Source organism: Theropithecus gelada, chromosome 1 (genome assembly GCF_003255815.1).
Source record: "Theropithecus gelada isolate Dixy chromosome 1, Tgel_1.0, whole genome shotgun sequence".
Lineage (NCBI taxonomy): Eukaryota > Metazoa > Chordata > Mammalia > Primates > Cercopithecidae > Theropithecus > Theropithecus gelada.
Window position 1 is genome coordinate 158,027,614 of NC_037668.1, and position 17,021 is coordinate 158,044,634.

General features: G+C 38.5%; 1 protein-coding gene across 2 annotated transcripts in view; it reads right to left on the minus strand.

Annotated features, from left to right (window-relative positions):
• Positions 1-17,021, minus strand: part of CR1 (complement C3b/C4b receptor 1 (Knops blood group)) — a 204,860-nt gene that overhangs the window by 101,996 nt on the left and 85,843 nt on the right. Inside the window, exons 28-34 of one of the 2 annotated variants that reach the window (XM_025396262.1) lie at positions 11,934-12,019; positions 9,382-9,780; positions 7,231-7,407; positions 7,045-7,147; positions 4,612-4,697; positions 2,338-2,565; positions 959-1,135 (exon numbers count right to left, since the gene is read on the minus strand). In XM_025396262.1, coding sequence (XP_025252047.1) covers positions 959-1,135; positions 2,338-2,565; positions 4,612-4,697; positions 7,045-7,147; positions 7,231-7,407; positions 9,382-9,780; positions 11,934-12,019 — 1,256 coding nt within the window. The remainder of the gene's footprint in view (positions 1-958; positions 1,136-2,337; positions 2,566-4,611; positions 4,698-7,044; positions 7,148-7,230; positions 7,408-9,381; positions 9,781-11,933; positions 12,020-17,021) is intronic. The other variant, XM_025396253.1, reaches the window with a different exon arrangement.

Consider the following 17,021-nt stretch of genomic DNA (forward strand, 5'->3'; position numbering starts at 1 on the left):
CTGAAACTCCTGACCTGAGGTGGTCTGCCCGCCTTGGTCTCCCAAAGTGCTGGGATTACAGGCCTGAGCCACTGTGCCAGGCCTAAATTTAAAATACATCCTTCTGATTAATTTACTTTATTTCTTTTTTTTTTTTTTTTTTTTTTTTTTCAGATGGAGTCTTGTTCTGTTGCCAGGCTGGAGTACAGTGGCACGATCTCAGCTCACTGCAACCTCCGCCTCTGGGTTCAAGTGATTCTCCTGCCTCAGCCTCCTGAGTAACTGGGACTATAGGCATGTGCCACCACACACAGCTAATTTTTGTATTTTTAGTAGAAATGGGGTTTCACCATGTTGGCCAGGATGGTCTCGATCTCTTGACCTCATGATCCTCCCCCCTCAGCCTCCCAAAGTGCTGGGATTACAGGCCTGAGCCACTGCACACAGGCTACTTTATTTTGTTTAACTCATTCTTAGCTTTACTTTCTTTTTCTGCCCAGCCATCAGCACGTCCTTCATCTTCAAGCACAGACTTCTTTTCAGTTGTAATATTCTCAAAATTAGCCTACAATATTTTTTTTCCTTGATAGAAGCAAGAAGGCAAAGTGGTATTTATTGTAATGTGGACTGTGGTCTTCCTGCATCAGAGCATTCTGATGAGTTTGTTAAAAATAGACTTTTGACCCCACTTCAAAACAGAATCAGAGGCCATGGAATGGAGTTTGAGAAACTTTTTAACAAGGTTCCCAGCTGATTGTGTTAATGCTCTGGATGGAGAAGCACTGCTATCGACTATGCAAAGAGGACAGTTAGTAAGATGAAATAAATTTTATGTAAATGAAAAGAAAGCAGCTGCCAAGAGGACAAAATATTATCCCTTTCATTATGCTCATTTCAGTGGTCTCTCAGCCTTATAAGCCTCATATATCAGTGTTCCATACAACCCAGCAAGAATAAGAAATACCAAGAAATAAGTCACCTTTGCAATAATGATCCAATTGGCTCCAGATTCCCTGGTCTGTACAGAAAATGATGCCCTTTCCCACTAACAGGTAGCCAGGGTCACAAATGTAGCTGATTGTCATCCCAGGAAGATATAGAGATACGTGTCCTCCAATGTAGTGCCCGTTCTGGATCTTGGGTGGATGTGGGCAGGCTAAGAACAAGTTCCCACGCAAACACAAGAAAAGACACTCAGTTAAACATAGGCATATGAACACATGAACATATCCAATATCTCTGGCTATAGAGGTTCATGAAGACCTGAGCCAGCCAGGTCATAAGCCACTCACTCTTATTTGATCAGTGAAAGACAGGTTCTCTAAACCTAGACTTCTTGACATTTAAACACTATCCTTTACAGTCTCTAACTTCAAACTGGGTCAGATGGGGAAGTACCACAGGGATCGACAAGCTAACAATTCAGTGCTGTTCTGTCCTTACTGGAAGATGGAGCTGGTGTGGGCAGTCATAGCCACACTTGTGCCTACAGTTGTCAGGTACTGTCATTTAAAGCCAGACTAATATATCAAAGGAATGAGCTATGGAAGCTAAGAGTACAATCTCTCTTTATATATATATATAAAATACCACACTCTCTTTATATATGTATATATTTAAAGAGAGTATAGTCTCTCTTTATATATATATATGTGTGTGTGTGTGTGTGTGTGTATATATACTTTAAGTTCTAGGGTACATGTGCACAATGTGCAGGTTTGATACATAGGTATGCATGTGCCATGTTGGTTTGCTGCACCCATTAGGCTAAGAGTACAATTTTAAACTCTGCTTCTCCAGGGTCTCCTGAGTTCCCTTTATTAATATTGAGGTGAAGGATCAAATAAACATAGTCAGTGGCTTGAACAAACCCTTGGAAACAACATAAAAAGTATAAATCCCTACATCTGAGTTTCTTAAATTACTTTTATAGCACTATCAGTTCTGAAGTAAATTATGTCATCATCGTGTACTTTTTGTGCAGCACATCCATCTATCCAGGATAAAGACAACTCATAGTAGTAGACGTAGAATAAAAGAGTATTTTCTTTAGCATTTGCTTTCACTACTTTGAAAATATTCTCTACAAAATCTGGACCTCACCAATTCTCTTCACTGTCCACCCACTTCTCTCTTTACCATCCCACACTCCTCACCCCAAGGACCATCAGAATACCAACAACTGAGACACAGTGTGCCTACTAGAACCCATTTGTCATTCACTTGGGAAGTAGTTCTGTCTCTGACATTCATAGCAAAGCCGTTTTCACAAGCAAAAATGACTGTTACTATAGAAATATGGAGGTTCTCACCTCGATATTCTGAACCCATTTAGGATATGTGGAAGCAGGTACTAACCAGCAGGAACAGAAAGTTCACAGCGAGGGGCGGGGCTGCTCCAAACCCCATTCCCTTGAAGGTCACTTGTGCAGCGGATGGTGCTCTCCCCAATGAGGTCGAAGGTCATCCCTCTGTCTGGGTGGGGGTCGCATGTGTAAGATATTTCTTTTCCATAGGGAATATCTCCAAGGGGAGTTCCGGTGTGTCTCCCATTAAGGATAGCTGGAGGATTTGGGCAAAAGATTTCTAGAAAGAAAACAAGAGCTTTAAGCTCTATTAGAGTTTCACTTAAGATGACTGAAATAATAGTGACCTGTGACTGTGCGTTTAGAAAGAATATAACTAAGGTGGATGGAATTTAAATCTGTAAGGCTTTTGTTGAGAGGCAACTAACTGAAGTGAGACCTAAATTACAGTTTATTGCAAAAGCCAAAAGTGTTCCTGGGATACCTGGGTACCTATGTTCATTATGAATTTGAAAAGTAATTGTTTTAATTTTTTAAAAAGGACCCATTTGGTTGCCCACTTTAACTCAGGCATAGTAAGATTCCTGGTTTGACAATGAGGTTCAAGACAGACAAAGTTTTGGTCATCAGAGACGATAAGTTCCAAGGAAATCTATGAACTTTAATAATCATGAACTATCATCTTTAGCAATGTAAATGTTTCTTGGTGATTCAAGACCATTATCATCAGGACCAACACCAAATTTCCAATGGCGTCATCAGATACCAGTAAGGCTGTTTTGACTCAGATTAAATGATGCCAAAGAGCCCTTTTTTCTTTCTTCCAATTTATTAACCATCATTTCTTCCTCCTTTTAGTCTGCTTAGAACAGTTCCTTCCCTAAAAGCACTTGATGCTTCTAATTTGATATGAATTTAGGAAGAGATGCCCAAGTTTATCAGAATTATGTGTATAAAAAAGACTTAGTACATCAAACAATGATTGACTTCTCATGCTTGAATTTTACCTGTTTGTGTTTTCCTAAGTTTATTTATATATTTATTTTCAGCTTTATGTGTCTCTGTAAGGTTGAATTTGTTGAATACTTGAGTTTCCTCAGGTATTAAATGTTCTTCACCATAATACTCACCATAAGGTATCCGAATTGATTTCTATAAGTTATTTTAACACAATACAAATTAAAATAAACATTTTCCAATAATCAGGAAAAAAGGGCTTAAAAAATTCTTGCCTTGCTTTAGTAGACAGAATAGAATCAATCAGTAATGCCTTGGTATGTCAAACATGTACTTTTGTCTAAGAGTTTCTGAATTTTTTCTGAATTTCAGCATATTTTATTTAAGCGGATGGTTTGGAAACTTAGGGCACTAATCATCATTTCAGACACTGATTCATCATCCCTGCTCCTTCCACCATACTAATTTATCATGTAACTCTGTTTTATTTTCTCTATAACATGCCTATTTAACTGCCATTTTATGTATTATAATTTTTAGAATTTTGTTTACTTATTTATTTCCTTGTTCACAGTCTGCTTCAAGAAAATACACCCCAGGAAAGTAGGGAGGTGTCTTCACTATTCACTCGCTATTCGTTGCTTTTTCTACTCATGGAAAGTCCTGGCACACGGGAAGCCCTATGTCATTAAATGCTGCAGGTCAAATAAGAAGCTGACTAAATTGTTTATGATATGTGAGGGGATAAAAGAACATAAAAATTTGGCTGGGCATGATTGCTCACACTTGTAATCCTAACACTTTTGGAGGCCAAGGTAGGAGCATATCTTGAGCCCAGGAGTTTGAGACCAGTTGGGCAATATGGTGAGATTCTATCTCTGCAAAAAATACAAAAATTAGCCAGGTGTGGTGGCATGCACCTGTAGTCCCAACTACTAGGAGGCTGAGGTGCGAGCCCAGGAGATTGAGGCTGCAGTGAGCTGTGATTGCACCATTCCACTCTGTCCTGGGTGACTGTGTCTCAAAAAAGAAAAAAAAATAATAAACATTTAAGAAAGATTCCTCCTTGATAAGAAAACTAAAAATAAATGACTAAAATGTGCGGCACCATTATGTCATCTAGTTTCTTGCTTACATTCCCCACAAGATTAAACACTGTCATTAAACTAAGTGATTTACAGATTAGTAACAAAAACACATGTCAGAGAAGACCTACAAGACCCTTCTTGAAATTCTTCCAACAAAGAAGTATTTTTATCCGTAATTTAGTTAAGTAAAGATCCAGACAACAGGTGATTCCATGCAGAAAAACACACTGGAAAACAAAAATAAGGAGAGTTATCCAAACCACATAGTTCTTTCTACTCACGTTCACACACTGGAGCACTGCTATTCCAAAGGGCTTTCATTCCAGCCAAGACACAATGACTAGCAGACCTGCCTTTTAATCGGAACCTAAAGAAAAAAAAGTGGTAGCAAATGTGTGAGCAATTCCCATCTCTCACATGGTAGTGAGCTTCCTCACTACCATTTTCCTCCTTGACTATCATTTGGTTCTTAGGTTCAGGCCCAGCTAAAGTCTTAGTTCACTGGGAATCTGAATTCTTCAGTAGCTGGCAGAAACTCAAAGGCCAATTTACTCTAAAGAACCATGGTACCCTGTGACTAGCAAAGCAATTGGAGCTGCTGTGCATAATTGCCATATAAACTTCATAGCCCAGCATCACCTACAGAAGGCATGAACACAGAACCAGACTTCTCCATGGGCGCAAGAGCCGTAACCTTCAGGTGTCATCTTTCACTGATGGCTCTCTGACATCCCACTTATTCTCATTAATGGGTCATGAGGCAGAACAGCTCTTGATTTGGTAAGCAAAGCCAGGAACATCTAGAAAGAGAATGTGGGCACTGTTCTTCTTGCCACTACAATTGTAACGGGCCAGAGGAGGCTCACAGAAGCATGCTGAACCATGTGCTCTAAGAAATAAAGAAGAGTGGGGGTAAGAGTCTTTGCTGCCCCGAAATGCCCAACTGATTATTGAGTCCTGCTTCCCTTCTGAAATCTGAAATCATTCTGAAATTAGACATCATTATTGGATGGTGCACTTTGTAAATGCCAAAGATTCCTTGGAAATCATTAAAAATAACTGCTTAATTGCCCAATCTAGTTATCCCTCCAGACTCATAGTGCACACCACCAAGAGTAATGGATACACATAAACAACTAATAATACCACTTGAAACTGATAGAAGCAGGAGGCAGACAAATCCTAGGCAGATGGGGTGGATCCCGATGAAACCCGACCTTCAAGTTGAAGACAGTTTAAAGCCTCGCTACAAGTTCCAGGTAAATCCATGGACTGGCTTGAAAACCTCTCTTCCTGTTTGGTGTGCTTTCCTCTGATTGCTCCTCACTCTTCATCTGTTTTACATATACCTGCGCTTCCCTAATTGGTTTTTACACTGCTGTGCCCACCTTTGAGTGGTGTCTTTGTTTTAGTCTTTTTTGCATACTCACAAACCAATCAGCACAGGCTCCCCATTCTGAGTCCATAAAAGCCCCAGAACCAGCCACACTAAGAGACAGAGAGAGACCCCCTGACTTCATCTGGGGGACCACCTCGTGTCTCCTCTCCGCTAAGATTGTCGCTCAGTAAAACTCTTCTCTACCCTCCTCACCCTTTCATTGATAGCATAACCTTATATTTCTTGGATGTGGGACAAGAACTCAGGACCCACCAAATACAGGTACAAAGAAGCCTGTAACACTGTGGCCCTCCGCCCTCTGCTGTGGGAGGGCAGCTGCACCACGTGACAGGAAGCAGCAGTGGGTCAAGCCAGTCCCAGAGATGCAGGCCTGAGCGGGGCTACAGGATTGACAGAGCTGTTAAACACACCGCCATCTGTTGGGCTGCGGGCATTATCAAATACTACGAGCTGTTAGCGTGCTGTAATACCCCCTCTGGGCTTCAGGGTCGTGGGCACCCCTGTTTGGGCACCACCACATTTCCTTCAGTGCGACATGCCTGGTCCAGCTGCAAGCACTGCTTGGACCCCATTCCTGTGCAGGTGCTTGGAGTGGCCAGCTGGACCCCACACTCGCTCACTCACACACCCCCTCCCACCAGGGGCTGAGTGTGCAGTCGTGGGGGCCCCAGGGTCTGAGTCAGAGCACCAGCCAGGCGCTGCCTGGTGGGCCGAGTAGATGTGGTGTTTCCTGCGGTGAGCCCGGGCCCACACAAGGCCTGGGCAGGGGCATTGCTGGCCGGAAGTCATTGGCTGGCAAAGTGGCTGAGAAGAATCCTGCATTAAAAGAATTACACTGGCCATTCCTGACCTGAAGATACATTATTGGGTGAAAACACACTTACCCATGCACTGTTACAGATTCCGCTGTTGATTGGTTTTAAGTTTCCTAAGCGACCTTTGCCTTCCTTATCATGGGACAAACAATTTTTGTCTCATTCCTCATTTTTTTTTCTAGCACAGCTTTTATAAAATTATGTTCTTTTGCCTCCAAATAAATACATACCCATTCACTTCAAGTTCCAACTGTGTACACAAGATCAGTGACTGTATTTATGCTTGTACCTGACATTGAGCTGTATGTGCCATTTTCTCATTGTCTTCTGAAAGTGGTGCCACTTAGTCCCTATCCTTATTTCAAAACTACCCTTCCATAAATTCATCTCTCTGGGTACTTCTTATCTACTAGGTCGGCTCCTGGTTTGGATTAACCCCTGAACTCACAGGAGTGATTCTCCACACTGAGTCCTTGGTCTCAACCCTGGGTCATACTCACCCTTCATCGCAAACAAAGGACACCTTTGCTCCAAGCTGGAGATTGAGTGGAAACAGCACACGGCCATGAGGGAGTTGTCCCAGGAATTCATCACAGGATTTCACTAGAAGAAAAAAATAAAACAACAGAAGTAAGACCTCCATGTGAGGGGGAAACAGCAATCTGGAAGCCAGAGAGTCAAGGCACCTGTACATATGGGGGCTTCAGGGCTCCAGTCTCCCTGGGGCGTGCAATGCAGAGACGCAGCCCCTCTGAGGTCATAGCCGGGCTCACAGCTGTAGAACACTTCCTGCCCAGGTGAAAATTTGTCCTGATGGCTTGGAGTATGCTCACCATGCAGGATTTCTGGAGGCGGCTGACACACTGTGGAAAGGACAGTTCCAGAGCACTTGTTAATTATGGGGGAATTTCCTTTGCTACATCTTAAGCTAGCCTGAGAGCTTAAAAATCGTCATTGCAGAGGGCAGCTATTAAAAGAGAAGATTGGTAGTTCAGTAGCCGCACGTCACTAACAAGGAAACCAAGGATACCAAGCAGAACTGTGACTAGAATCAAAGTCTCTCCAACACCTTGTCTGTGTTTTTTTTCTACTGAAACATGTTCCGAAGACTACAAGGCAGCATATTCCTCTTGCTTTCAACTACTGGTTATGGAGCACAGAGTCGTGAGTGTTGGTGGCTTGGCCGCTCTTCCATTTCCTACAGAGGCAATCCCTCAAGCTCACGCGTAAGGCAGCAGCAAGGGGTACTGTTGCCAAGGTCTCATCTAACAGACACCTTCACCTAGTCTTCATTTTCCTCACTCCCTGTCCCTCTTTCAGCCAGCACAAGGCTGAACTGTTAGCTTCCTTTCTGTCCCTGTGACCAATTCTAATTCTTCCCACTCTGTGTTAAGCCAGTCATTTCAGCTAAGAAAAGAGGAGGCATCAAGAACAAAGTCATGGGGGCAGGGGGTGAGGGTAGGGAGGGGAGGTGAGGACAGTTAATGGGTACAAAAAAAAAAAGAAAGAATGAATATGACGTAGTATTTGATAGCGTGACAGGGTGACTGTAGTTAGTAAGAACTTAATCATAGGTTTAAAAATGAAAGAGTGTAATTGGATTTTTTGTAACACAAAAGATAAATGCTTAAGGGCATGGATACCTCATTCTCCATGATTATTTTACATTGCATGCCTGTATCAAAACATTTCATGTACCCCATAAATATATACACCTACTATGTACCCACAAAAATTAAATATTAATAAATTAAAAATAAACAAAGAGAACAACCCCCCCCCAAAGAAAAAAAAAGCTACAGACATTTTAGTGATAGAATCTATTGCTTAGACCATATTTTAACCGAAATATTGGCTGCCTCCATGCACAGGACAATTGGTGTGTTCTCAGGGCATCAAAATGCAGGCATGGTGGCTCAGGCCTGAAATCCCAGTACTTTGGGAGGCTGAGGCAGGAGGATTGTTTGAAGACAGGGGCTCAAGATCAGCCTGGGCAACATAGCAAGACACTGTCTCTAAAAATAAATAAAAATTAGCCAGATGTGGTAGTGTGTACCTGGAGTTCCAGCTACCTGTGAGACTGAGGCAGGGGTCTTACTTGAGCCCAGGAGTTAGAGGCTTCAGTGAACTATGATTGTACAACTGTACTCCAGCCTGGGCAACAGAGTGAGACCCTGTCTCAAACAAACAAACAAACAAACAAACAAAACAATCAACAAACCTCTAAGAATGAATTTGAGCCTCAATCTGAACCATATATAATTATATATCAAGTATATATGTGTGTATATATATGTTTGTTTGGATTTGAGCGAAACACTTTTTCTGAGCCTCAGTCTTTTCAGTTATAATGTGAAAGAGTTGAAGTCCAAGGCCTTTTTGATTTGATGCTCTCATTTTGGTCCTCATGGCTCACTTGCCTACTGCCCCACTCCAGGGATAGAGATATGATCACCACTATTACTCATTATTGTTCATTAGACATTCCACTGTACATGATCATTAGGCTCTGGAGTCAGAGCCTTGGAAAAGTTCTTTAATATCACTAAGACTCAGTTCTCTCAAAGTAAAATGGGGATACCAATAGTAGCTGCCTCATGTATTCGCTGTAAATGGTAAATTTTAAAATGCATATAAAATATGTCTACTATAGATGAGAGAATAAGCCATTACTTTGAGATAAGTATTAACAGAGATAACAGACAGTGAAGCTACTATAATGCTTAAAGTGTTTATGCCAATTTCATACTCCTTACACACTTCTTCCTTAATTTCAGCAACTCCTATCATCTATATGTACCCTCACACCCAGCAAAGTATTGATGGCTCACACTCACCCCTGGAGCAGTGTGGCAGCTTGGGCCCCCATCTGTTGTTGGTCTGGCACTGCACAGTGTGGGACCCTACCATGACAAAGCCGGGCTGACATCTAAATCTCACGATCTCATTGAGGGAAAAGAAACTCCTATTTCCTGGTACTCTAATTCCGTTTTTAACTTCTGGAGCTGTGCATTTATTAGTAGAAATACATCGAGGGGGAGGGCTGCTCCAAGCACCAACTTGATCATCTTTGCTGGTGCAATATATTGACCGTTCTCCCACGAGCTCAAACAGCTGTTCTCCATCTGGTCCAGTGTGGCACTGGTAAGTTACCACTGTTCCACTGTGAAAAGATGTTCTGTTGTTGCTGTAGAAGTCTCCATTGGATATGGTTGGAGGTGGCTTACAAGATATGACTGAGAGAAGGAAGAATGTGGTAAAACAGCTTATTTTTTAATAATGAATTATTTTACTATGAATTTAAATACCAAATGCAAATAATCCAATAATTTTCTAAATTGAATTACAATACTGTTATTTTCTTAAAATATTTGCTAATAATCAGACATTTTTACCTAGTTGAAATTTAGGCGTGTATGATACTGGTTCTGCTCATAGTTAAGTATTTCACCAAAAAAACATGTATTTTTTGGTTTACATATTTATAATTTTAAGTGGATAATACATGTGATTTTATCACAGATTGTTAAGGTACTTATCTACTGCTGGACATTTTCTCCTATAGGTTATTAAAGTAACCTCTTTGCAGGTTAAATATACTACTTCTGGCATTATTTATCAAGAAAACGAGAGCAAAGGAAATACAAAAGATAAGGCATGAAAAATGAAATAATGGCAGATGTAGGGGCAATAAAATGATAAATGAACACTGTGTTCTGTCATAAGATAATAGTATTCACATATTGGCTAAGTGACTACACACACATACACACATAACTAGTGTTGACTCAATTAAATGATTACTGACCTATAAATGTAGAAGTGTAAAATTTTTTTTTAGAAGAATGATTAAATACTTTATTGAATATACAAACTTTGGAATATAATGCTCCCATTAAAAACCATTTTTCAAAGAATATTTAATGTCATGGAAAGATTTTTTTTTTTGCATTCCTTTCTTTTTTTATGTTTTCAAGGTTTTATTATTATTACTATTATTATTACACTTTAAGTTCTAGGGTACATGTGCACAATGTGCAGTTTCATTACAAAAGGTGCCATGCCTAGAAAACTTCGTATAGTAAACTGATAATTCTTTGATAATTTGAATTATTTCATAGAATTGCAAGTTCTTGGCAGGTATGGGAGGCACCTTGTATATATTCTCATTCATTTAGTCTTTAAAAGTCAATGTTAATTTAGCAGGGAGGAATATTAGTGAATACAATGAACACATTCATTGGAGGAAATTTAAAAAATATGGACAAAAATAAGAAAATGAAAATGGTTCAAAGATAACTATTTGTAACAATTTAATTATATCCTCTTAGATACTTATGTGGATACATGCATATGTATGGATGGATGTGTTTTCTATACTACCATATTTGGTGGCTGAATAATAATCAGTCATGTAGCTTCACAGATATGCTCTTCCCACTTGGATGAGGCATCTCAACCTTTAATTCCTCATGGTGCACTTTTTTACATTTCTTAAAAACTTATAGCCATTAAAATACACCTTATTTTTTCTACTAGCTATTTTCAAACCATGCTGAACATTTAGGTTGTTTAACATTTTCCACTATCCCAAATATTATTGCATTGAGTATCTCTGGACCAAAATTATGGGACTATTTCATGATTATTTTCTTGGGCTAAATTCTGGGAAACGGAATTGTGTGTCAGAGGGTGTTTACTTTCAGGCTTTTGTTTATATTGGCCATTAGCTTTCTGGAAATCTGTGCCTACTTTTGCTGCCATCAATTCTGTGTGTGATGCTGATTTCTTCACAGCTATAACACTTTGCCAATTTGCAATCATTCTTTCATGTTTTTAAAGTTTTGGAGATTCATTTAAAAATATCTTATGGGAAAAATGGAGGGTCAGCTAATCAAGAACAAATACGACTAAAGACATGAGCCTAAAAGAATTGAAGGAGGATTAGAACTCAAAATGACCAGAGGATTAGGGAAATTGCTAAGAACTGTAAGAAGAGTTCTTTTTATTATTTGGATTAGAATAACAAGAAAATGAGTAGCCTACTTTGTGGAATTGTAACCTGATAGATAGTAAGAGTTGGCAAAGACAGATCTAATTTTGTCTAACGCCTTTAAAATGTACTCATTAAGGACAATACTCTCTATACTGGAAAGGTTTACTATTGTAATAGGAAAGTAGAGCTATTTTGCCTGGGTTCAAGCCCACAGTTTCAGATAAATCACCTTTTAAGATAAAGAAAAGCCAGGAAGACCATGAAGCATCTGACTCCTATTTTCAACTATCTGAGAGACTACTTCGTGCAAGAAGGATTCGATTTATTCTTCATACTCCAGGGGCAAGTCAGGATCACATAGAGGAATTTGTGGAGAAAAGTATTTCAACTTACTCTCACAAATAGGTGCCTCCTTATCCCACGTGACATTATTGCCTGAGACGAGACAAGTAGTAGATGGGGAACCAATGAGTCGAAACCTAAAGCAAAGGATAAAAAATGATTGTACTCTACACATATTTCCCATTTAACTCATCATTTAGAAAATAATAGCACGTAGACACTAGATATTACAGGACAGATTACACCATGGCAGACCTCGGAAGGAAGAAACCCCATCTCCATCTGCAAATTAGTCCTTTCTTTTTAAGGACAAGCTTACATTTTGACCTCTCCAATTCATTTTTATTCCTAATCACTCACAACTGAATGAGATATTTCCCTTTTTCTTCATGGGACATTTTTGTATTTAAGTCTTTCAGAAACCTTGCAGTTATTTTATCCATGTGTACTTCCAGCAAAGAAATGACAAGCTCCTGGATTAAGTAGGGAAAATGTCTTACTGAAATACATAACACTATAGCACCTAGCTTAGAGACTTTCAAGCTTTGGGTGCTCAGATAGTCTCTTGCATAAAGGAAAGAACAATGGATTTACTCAGAAGAGTCAGTAAATGAGAGCCAGAGGAGACAGCTAAACACTCCTACACTTGAAATGTAAAAGGCAGGGATACTCACCCACTTTGCCATAAAACTGTCTAGAGCAGGCCACAAATGTAGAACATTTTGTCTTTTAAAAAATTTATTAGGTATCCATAATATTAACTGTGAACAATGTCACAAAGAATCCTGAGCAAAGCTATTCATGTGTTCTGGTGTAGAGCAGGGCTAAACTTGACCCAGTAAAAATTAAAGGGTAAAATGGAATGCCATATAACGATGAGGCAGTAACCGCAAGAGTTAAGAACTTTTCCTCTTGATTATGCAAGAAATATGATCAGGGCAGTAACCATTTGTAGCAAAGACTATGGTGCCATCCCCAGTATCCACTTTCCTCTCCTTCATTAGTAATGGAACCCTCTAGTTTTAACTGGGCCATTGGCCACCTGCAATAAAGGTTTCACTTCTCATCTTTCCTTACAGCCAGGCACAGCCATGTTACTAACTTCTGGCCAGAGGATGTAAGCGGAGTGTCTTGTGCAACTTCTGTCTTTAAATGCAACTTCTTTAAAGGAATTGGCCTTCCCTTCTTCCCTGTGTCCTCTATACTGGCTGGAATTTGGACCATGAGATAAGATGGCGTCTCATTTTGAGGAGGTCAGAGTAGCAAAATGGAAGGAACTCAGGTTTCTGTGGATTATGGAGTCATTGTATAAACGCTGGACTGCCTACTTTCGTGATTTTTAACCTGAGAGAGAAGTAAACTACTATCTATGTTTGAGATCCTGTTATTTTATTTCTTCTGTCTTTTACAGCTGGAATTCCTAACTGATATACCAGCTCTTCCCAAAACAGTGACAGAAAGCTAAAGGGAACCATGTGACTATGGCAATAGTAGTCAATGTTTTTGTAGACACAGTGAGTCTCTTTTACGTTTTAGGTAGTGATTGAATTTTACTTATTGCTAGCCTGTTTAATATAGGCTGTGGTGTAAAAACTTTTCAAGTGTGCCAAGAAAAAAAATCTTAAAAATTGCTGCAAATAAACAAGTTGAGAACCACTGGAGTATGGAAAGAATAGGATAATCCTGTTATTACCTGTGTTTTCCTCTGCCTGTCTCCTATCATACATTTAAAAGTTGTCTAAGAGCACAGGATCATGGGTGTCCTCTGACTTTTGGCCTCCTAGAGGTTGTTTTGGGTGTGCTTGCTAAGCTAGAGCTTAATGTGACTAAGCTAGAACATTGGAGCCAAAATGTGAAGCAGGTTCCAGCCTACGTATGGCTGCAAAAACAGTGACTTTTTTTTTTTAATTTGATGTTATTTTTATGAACAAATAATAATTGCATATATTTATAGGGTAAAATGTGGTGTTTTGATATATGTTTCTGTTGCAAATGATTAAATTAAGCTAATTAACATGTCCATCACCTCACACATACTTGTTTGTGTCTCTGTGTGTGTGTATGTGTGTGTGTGGTGAGAATATTTAAAATCTACTCTTTTAGTAATATTTTTTTCTTTTCTTTCTTTTATTTTTGATAGGGTCTGGCTCTGTCACCCAGGCTGGAGTCCAGTGATGTGATCTTGGCTCACCGCAACCCTTGCTTCCCGGATGCAAACCATTCTCCCACCTTAGCCTCCCAGTAGCTGGGACTACAGGTATGCGCTGCCACACCCGGCTAATTTTTGTATTTTTTGGTAGAGACAGGGTTTTGCCATTTTGCCCGGGCTAATTTCTAACTTCTAGGCTTAAGCAATTCGGATGCCTCTGCCTCCCAAAGTGCTACAGGCATGAGACACTGTGCCCAGCCGGCAATTTTGAAATACACATTATTATTAACTATAGTCATCACACTGTGGAATAGATCTCTGAAACTTACTCCTTCTGTCTAACTCAAACTCTGTGCCCTTTGACCAAATCTCAGCTCCCCAGCTCTTCGTGCCTGGTAACCTTTCTACTCTCTACTTCTCCACTTTCTACTCTCTACTTCTATGAGTTCAACTGTTTTAGATTTTACATGTAAGTAGGATCATGTGGTATCAGTTCTTCTGTGCCTAGCTTATTTTGGAAGGTATTTTATGGCACAAAAACAGAAGGGATGTTAAAATGCATTTAAAATGCAAAATAATTGAAATGATGCAGGAATAGGGACACAGATCCCTAGAGCAAAGTGGGGGAAAACCCAAGAAATAGATACAAGTTTTTGTAAGAAATTTGCAGTGATAAAGATGGAATTTCAAGACACGGAAAACTGAATTATTCATTCATAGGACAAATATCTGAAAAGCTAAGCTAGATCTCTGCCTCATGACATGTGTATCAAAGATTAAATGTCAAAAATAAAACAATAAAAGAACTGGGTGATTTAGGCAAATGCTACTATGAACAACATTGATAAAATTGAATAATTACAAATAAACCTTTCTACATACAAATCCGAAGACAAACCACAGAGGAAAAATAATAAAAACAACTCTTATACGTCAATTATAAAAAGGTGAACAACCAAGTAGAAAAATGGTAAAGAATTATGAACAAATAATTTACAAAGGAAAAATGGAAATAGTCAAATGAACATATGAAAAGTTTAGCTTCACTTATAACATGATAAATACACTTTAAAATGCAAATAAAATGCCATTTTTGCCTATTAGATTGGCAAATTGACAAAACCTAGTAGTAATATAAACTCAAAGAGTCACTGTTGTGACTCACTCCACAGGTCATGATCAAAGTTTAGTGGAGGGCACTTTGGCAATATGTACTGAAAGGCTTAAAACCGTGCATAGCCTTTTACCCAAATCTGCAAATCTTGTCTCTTGTGTCGATGTGAAGATCTGAATCCTTAAGCTGTCTTTGAAGTCAGTGAAGTCCTCCTCTCATTTCTTTTCATGTGTACAGGATCGTGCATTGTAGTGTTTTTGCTAACAGCTGAAATGTGAAACCACTTTAATTCCAGATATTAAGGACTTTGTTAGGTAGGTTATGGACTATCCAAGTAATAACCAATATACAACCACTAAAAATGGTGTTGTAGAGTAATATATAATAATTAGAATAATTATACAATATCGTTCATAAGTATTAAAGACGGCTATAAAACCATGTACAATGTGAGTCGTTTGGTTTAAAATATATCTATATATATAGACTTAAAGCTGTTAAATTTTTATTCATCCTTTCAGGAAAAAAACTGCATTTGTTTGAGAAACTACTTGAAGAAAAAGTGGGGACTATATGCAGACAGAACAATTCTGTTAAATACAGAGGTAAGGTATTTATTATTCCAGACAGGGAGTCCTAGGGAAAGAGCCTAGGCTTCAATAGAAGGATTTTACAGATATGGGACATCAGGTCAGGAAAAATTACAACATAATGACACTACAATGTATGTGTGCCTTAAAATACCTTCCAAAATAAGCTAGGCACAGAACTAATACCACATGATCTTTCTTACATGTGAAATCTAAAACAGTTGAATTCATAGAAGTAGAGAGTAGAAAGGTGGTTACCAGGCACTGAGAGGTGGGTATCGAACCCACCTCTGGTCTGGTGTCAAACACCTTTCTTGTTATTATCTCAGAATATTCTTTTGGTGGGTCTCATGACATTTACAGACATCTTGTCAAATTAAAAAAAGAATGTCATTGGAACTGATAGGAATTACATTAAATTTGCATACTAATTCAGGGATAATTAACATCACCACAACATTAAATCTTTTAAAAAAAATGTTATATCCTGCATTTCTTCAAGTATTTTTTTATGTCCCCCTCTTTTAAATCTTCTGCTTATAAGTCCTATATATTTCTTGTTAAATTTCTTTCTGGATGATTTTGTTTGTGTTGTGAATGATATTTTTACTCCTTATATTCTATATTGTTACCTATATAAAGGAAGTAATTAATTTATAAGTATTTATTTTTTGCTAGATATCTCACTACTATTTCTAATTAGTTCTAATAACCTTTCAAACAATTCCTTCGGGTTTTCAGGTAAACAACCATCAGTTAATAATAAATTTACCTTCTCTCTCTCTCTAGCTATATCCATATGTATATCTCTCTAAATATAGGGGGCTGTCATTTTACTGGTTTGAATTTCCACAACTACTTTGAATAATAGGAAGGGTGCCGAGTGCTCTTTTCCTTTGACCTTTAATTACATTCAAGCATGCTTTTAGATTTTAACCATTCATTATGTTTTTTGGCATTAGAGAGTATATTTATATGACATTTAAGAAAAGTTATACTCTTTAATATTGTAAGTTTGTGGATTTCCTAATTTGGAACCATTTCTGGAATAACCCTACTTGTTCAGCTTGCATAATTCTTTTAATATTGTTTTTATTTAATATTCAAATTAAGATGTTTAGCATTTATATTAGCAAATGAGCCAGAGATATATTTCATTTTAATTTCATTTGTAATCTTTGGCAAACTTTAATATGACTATAATTTTATTTCTGTGTTCCATATCAGTTTAAATAATATCAATACTTGGATTATCTATTTCTTGAAGTTTAAAAAGAGTTACAAAA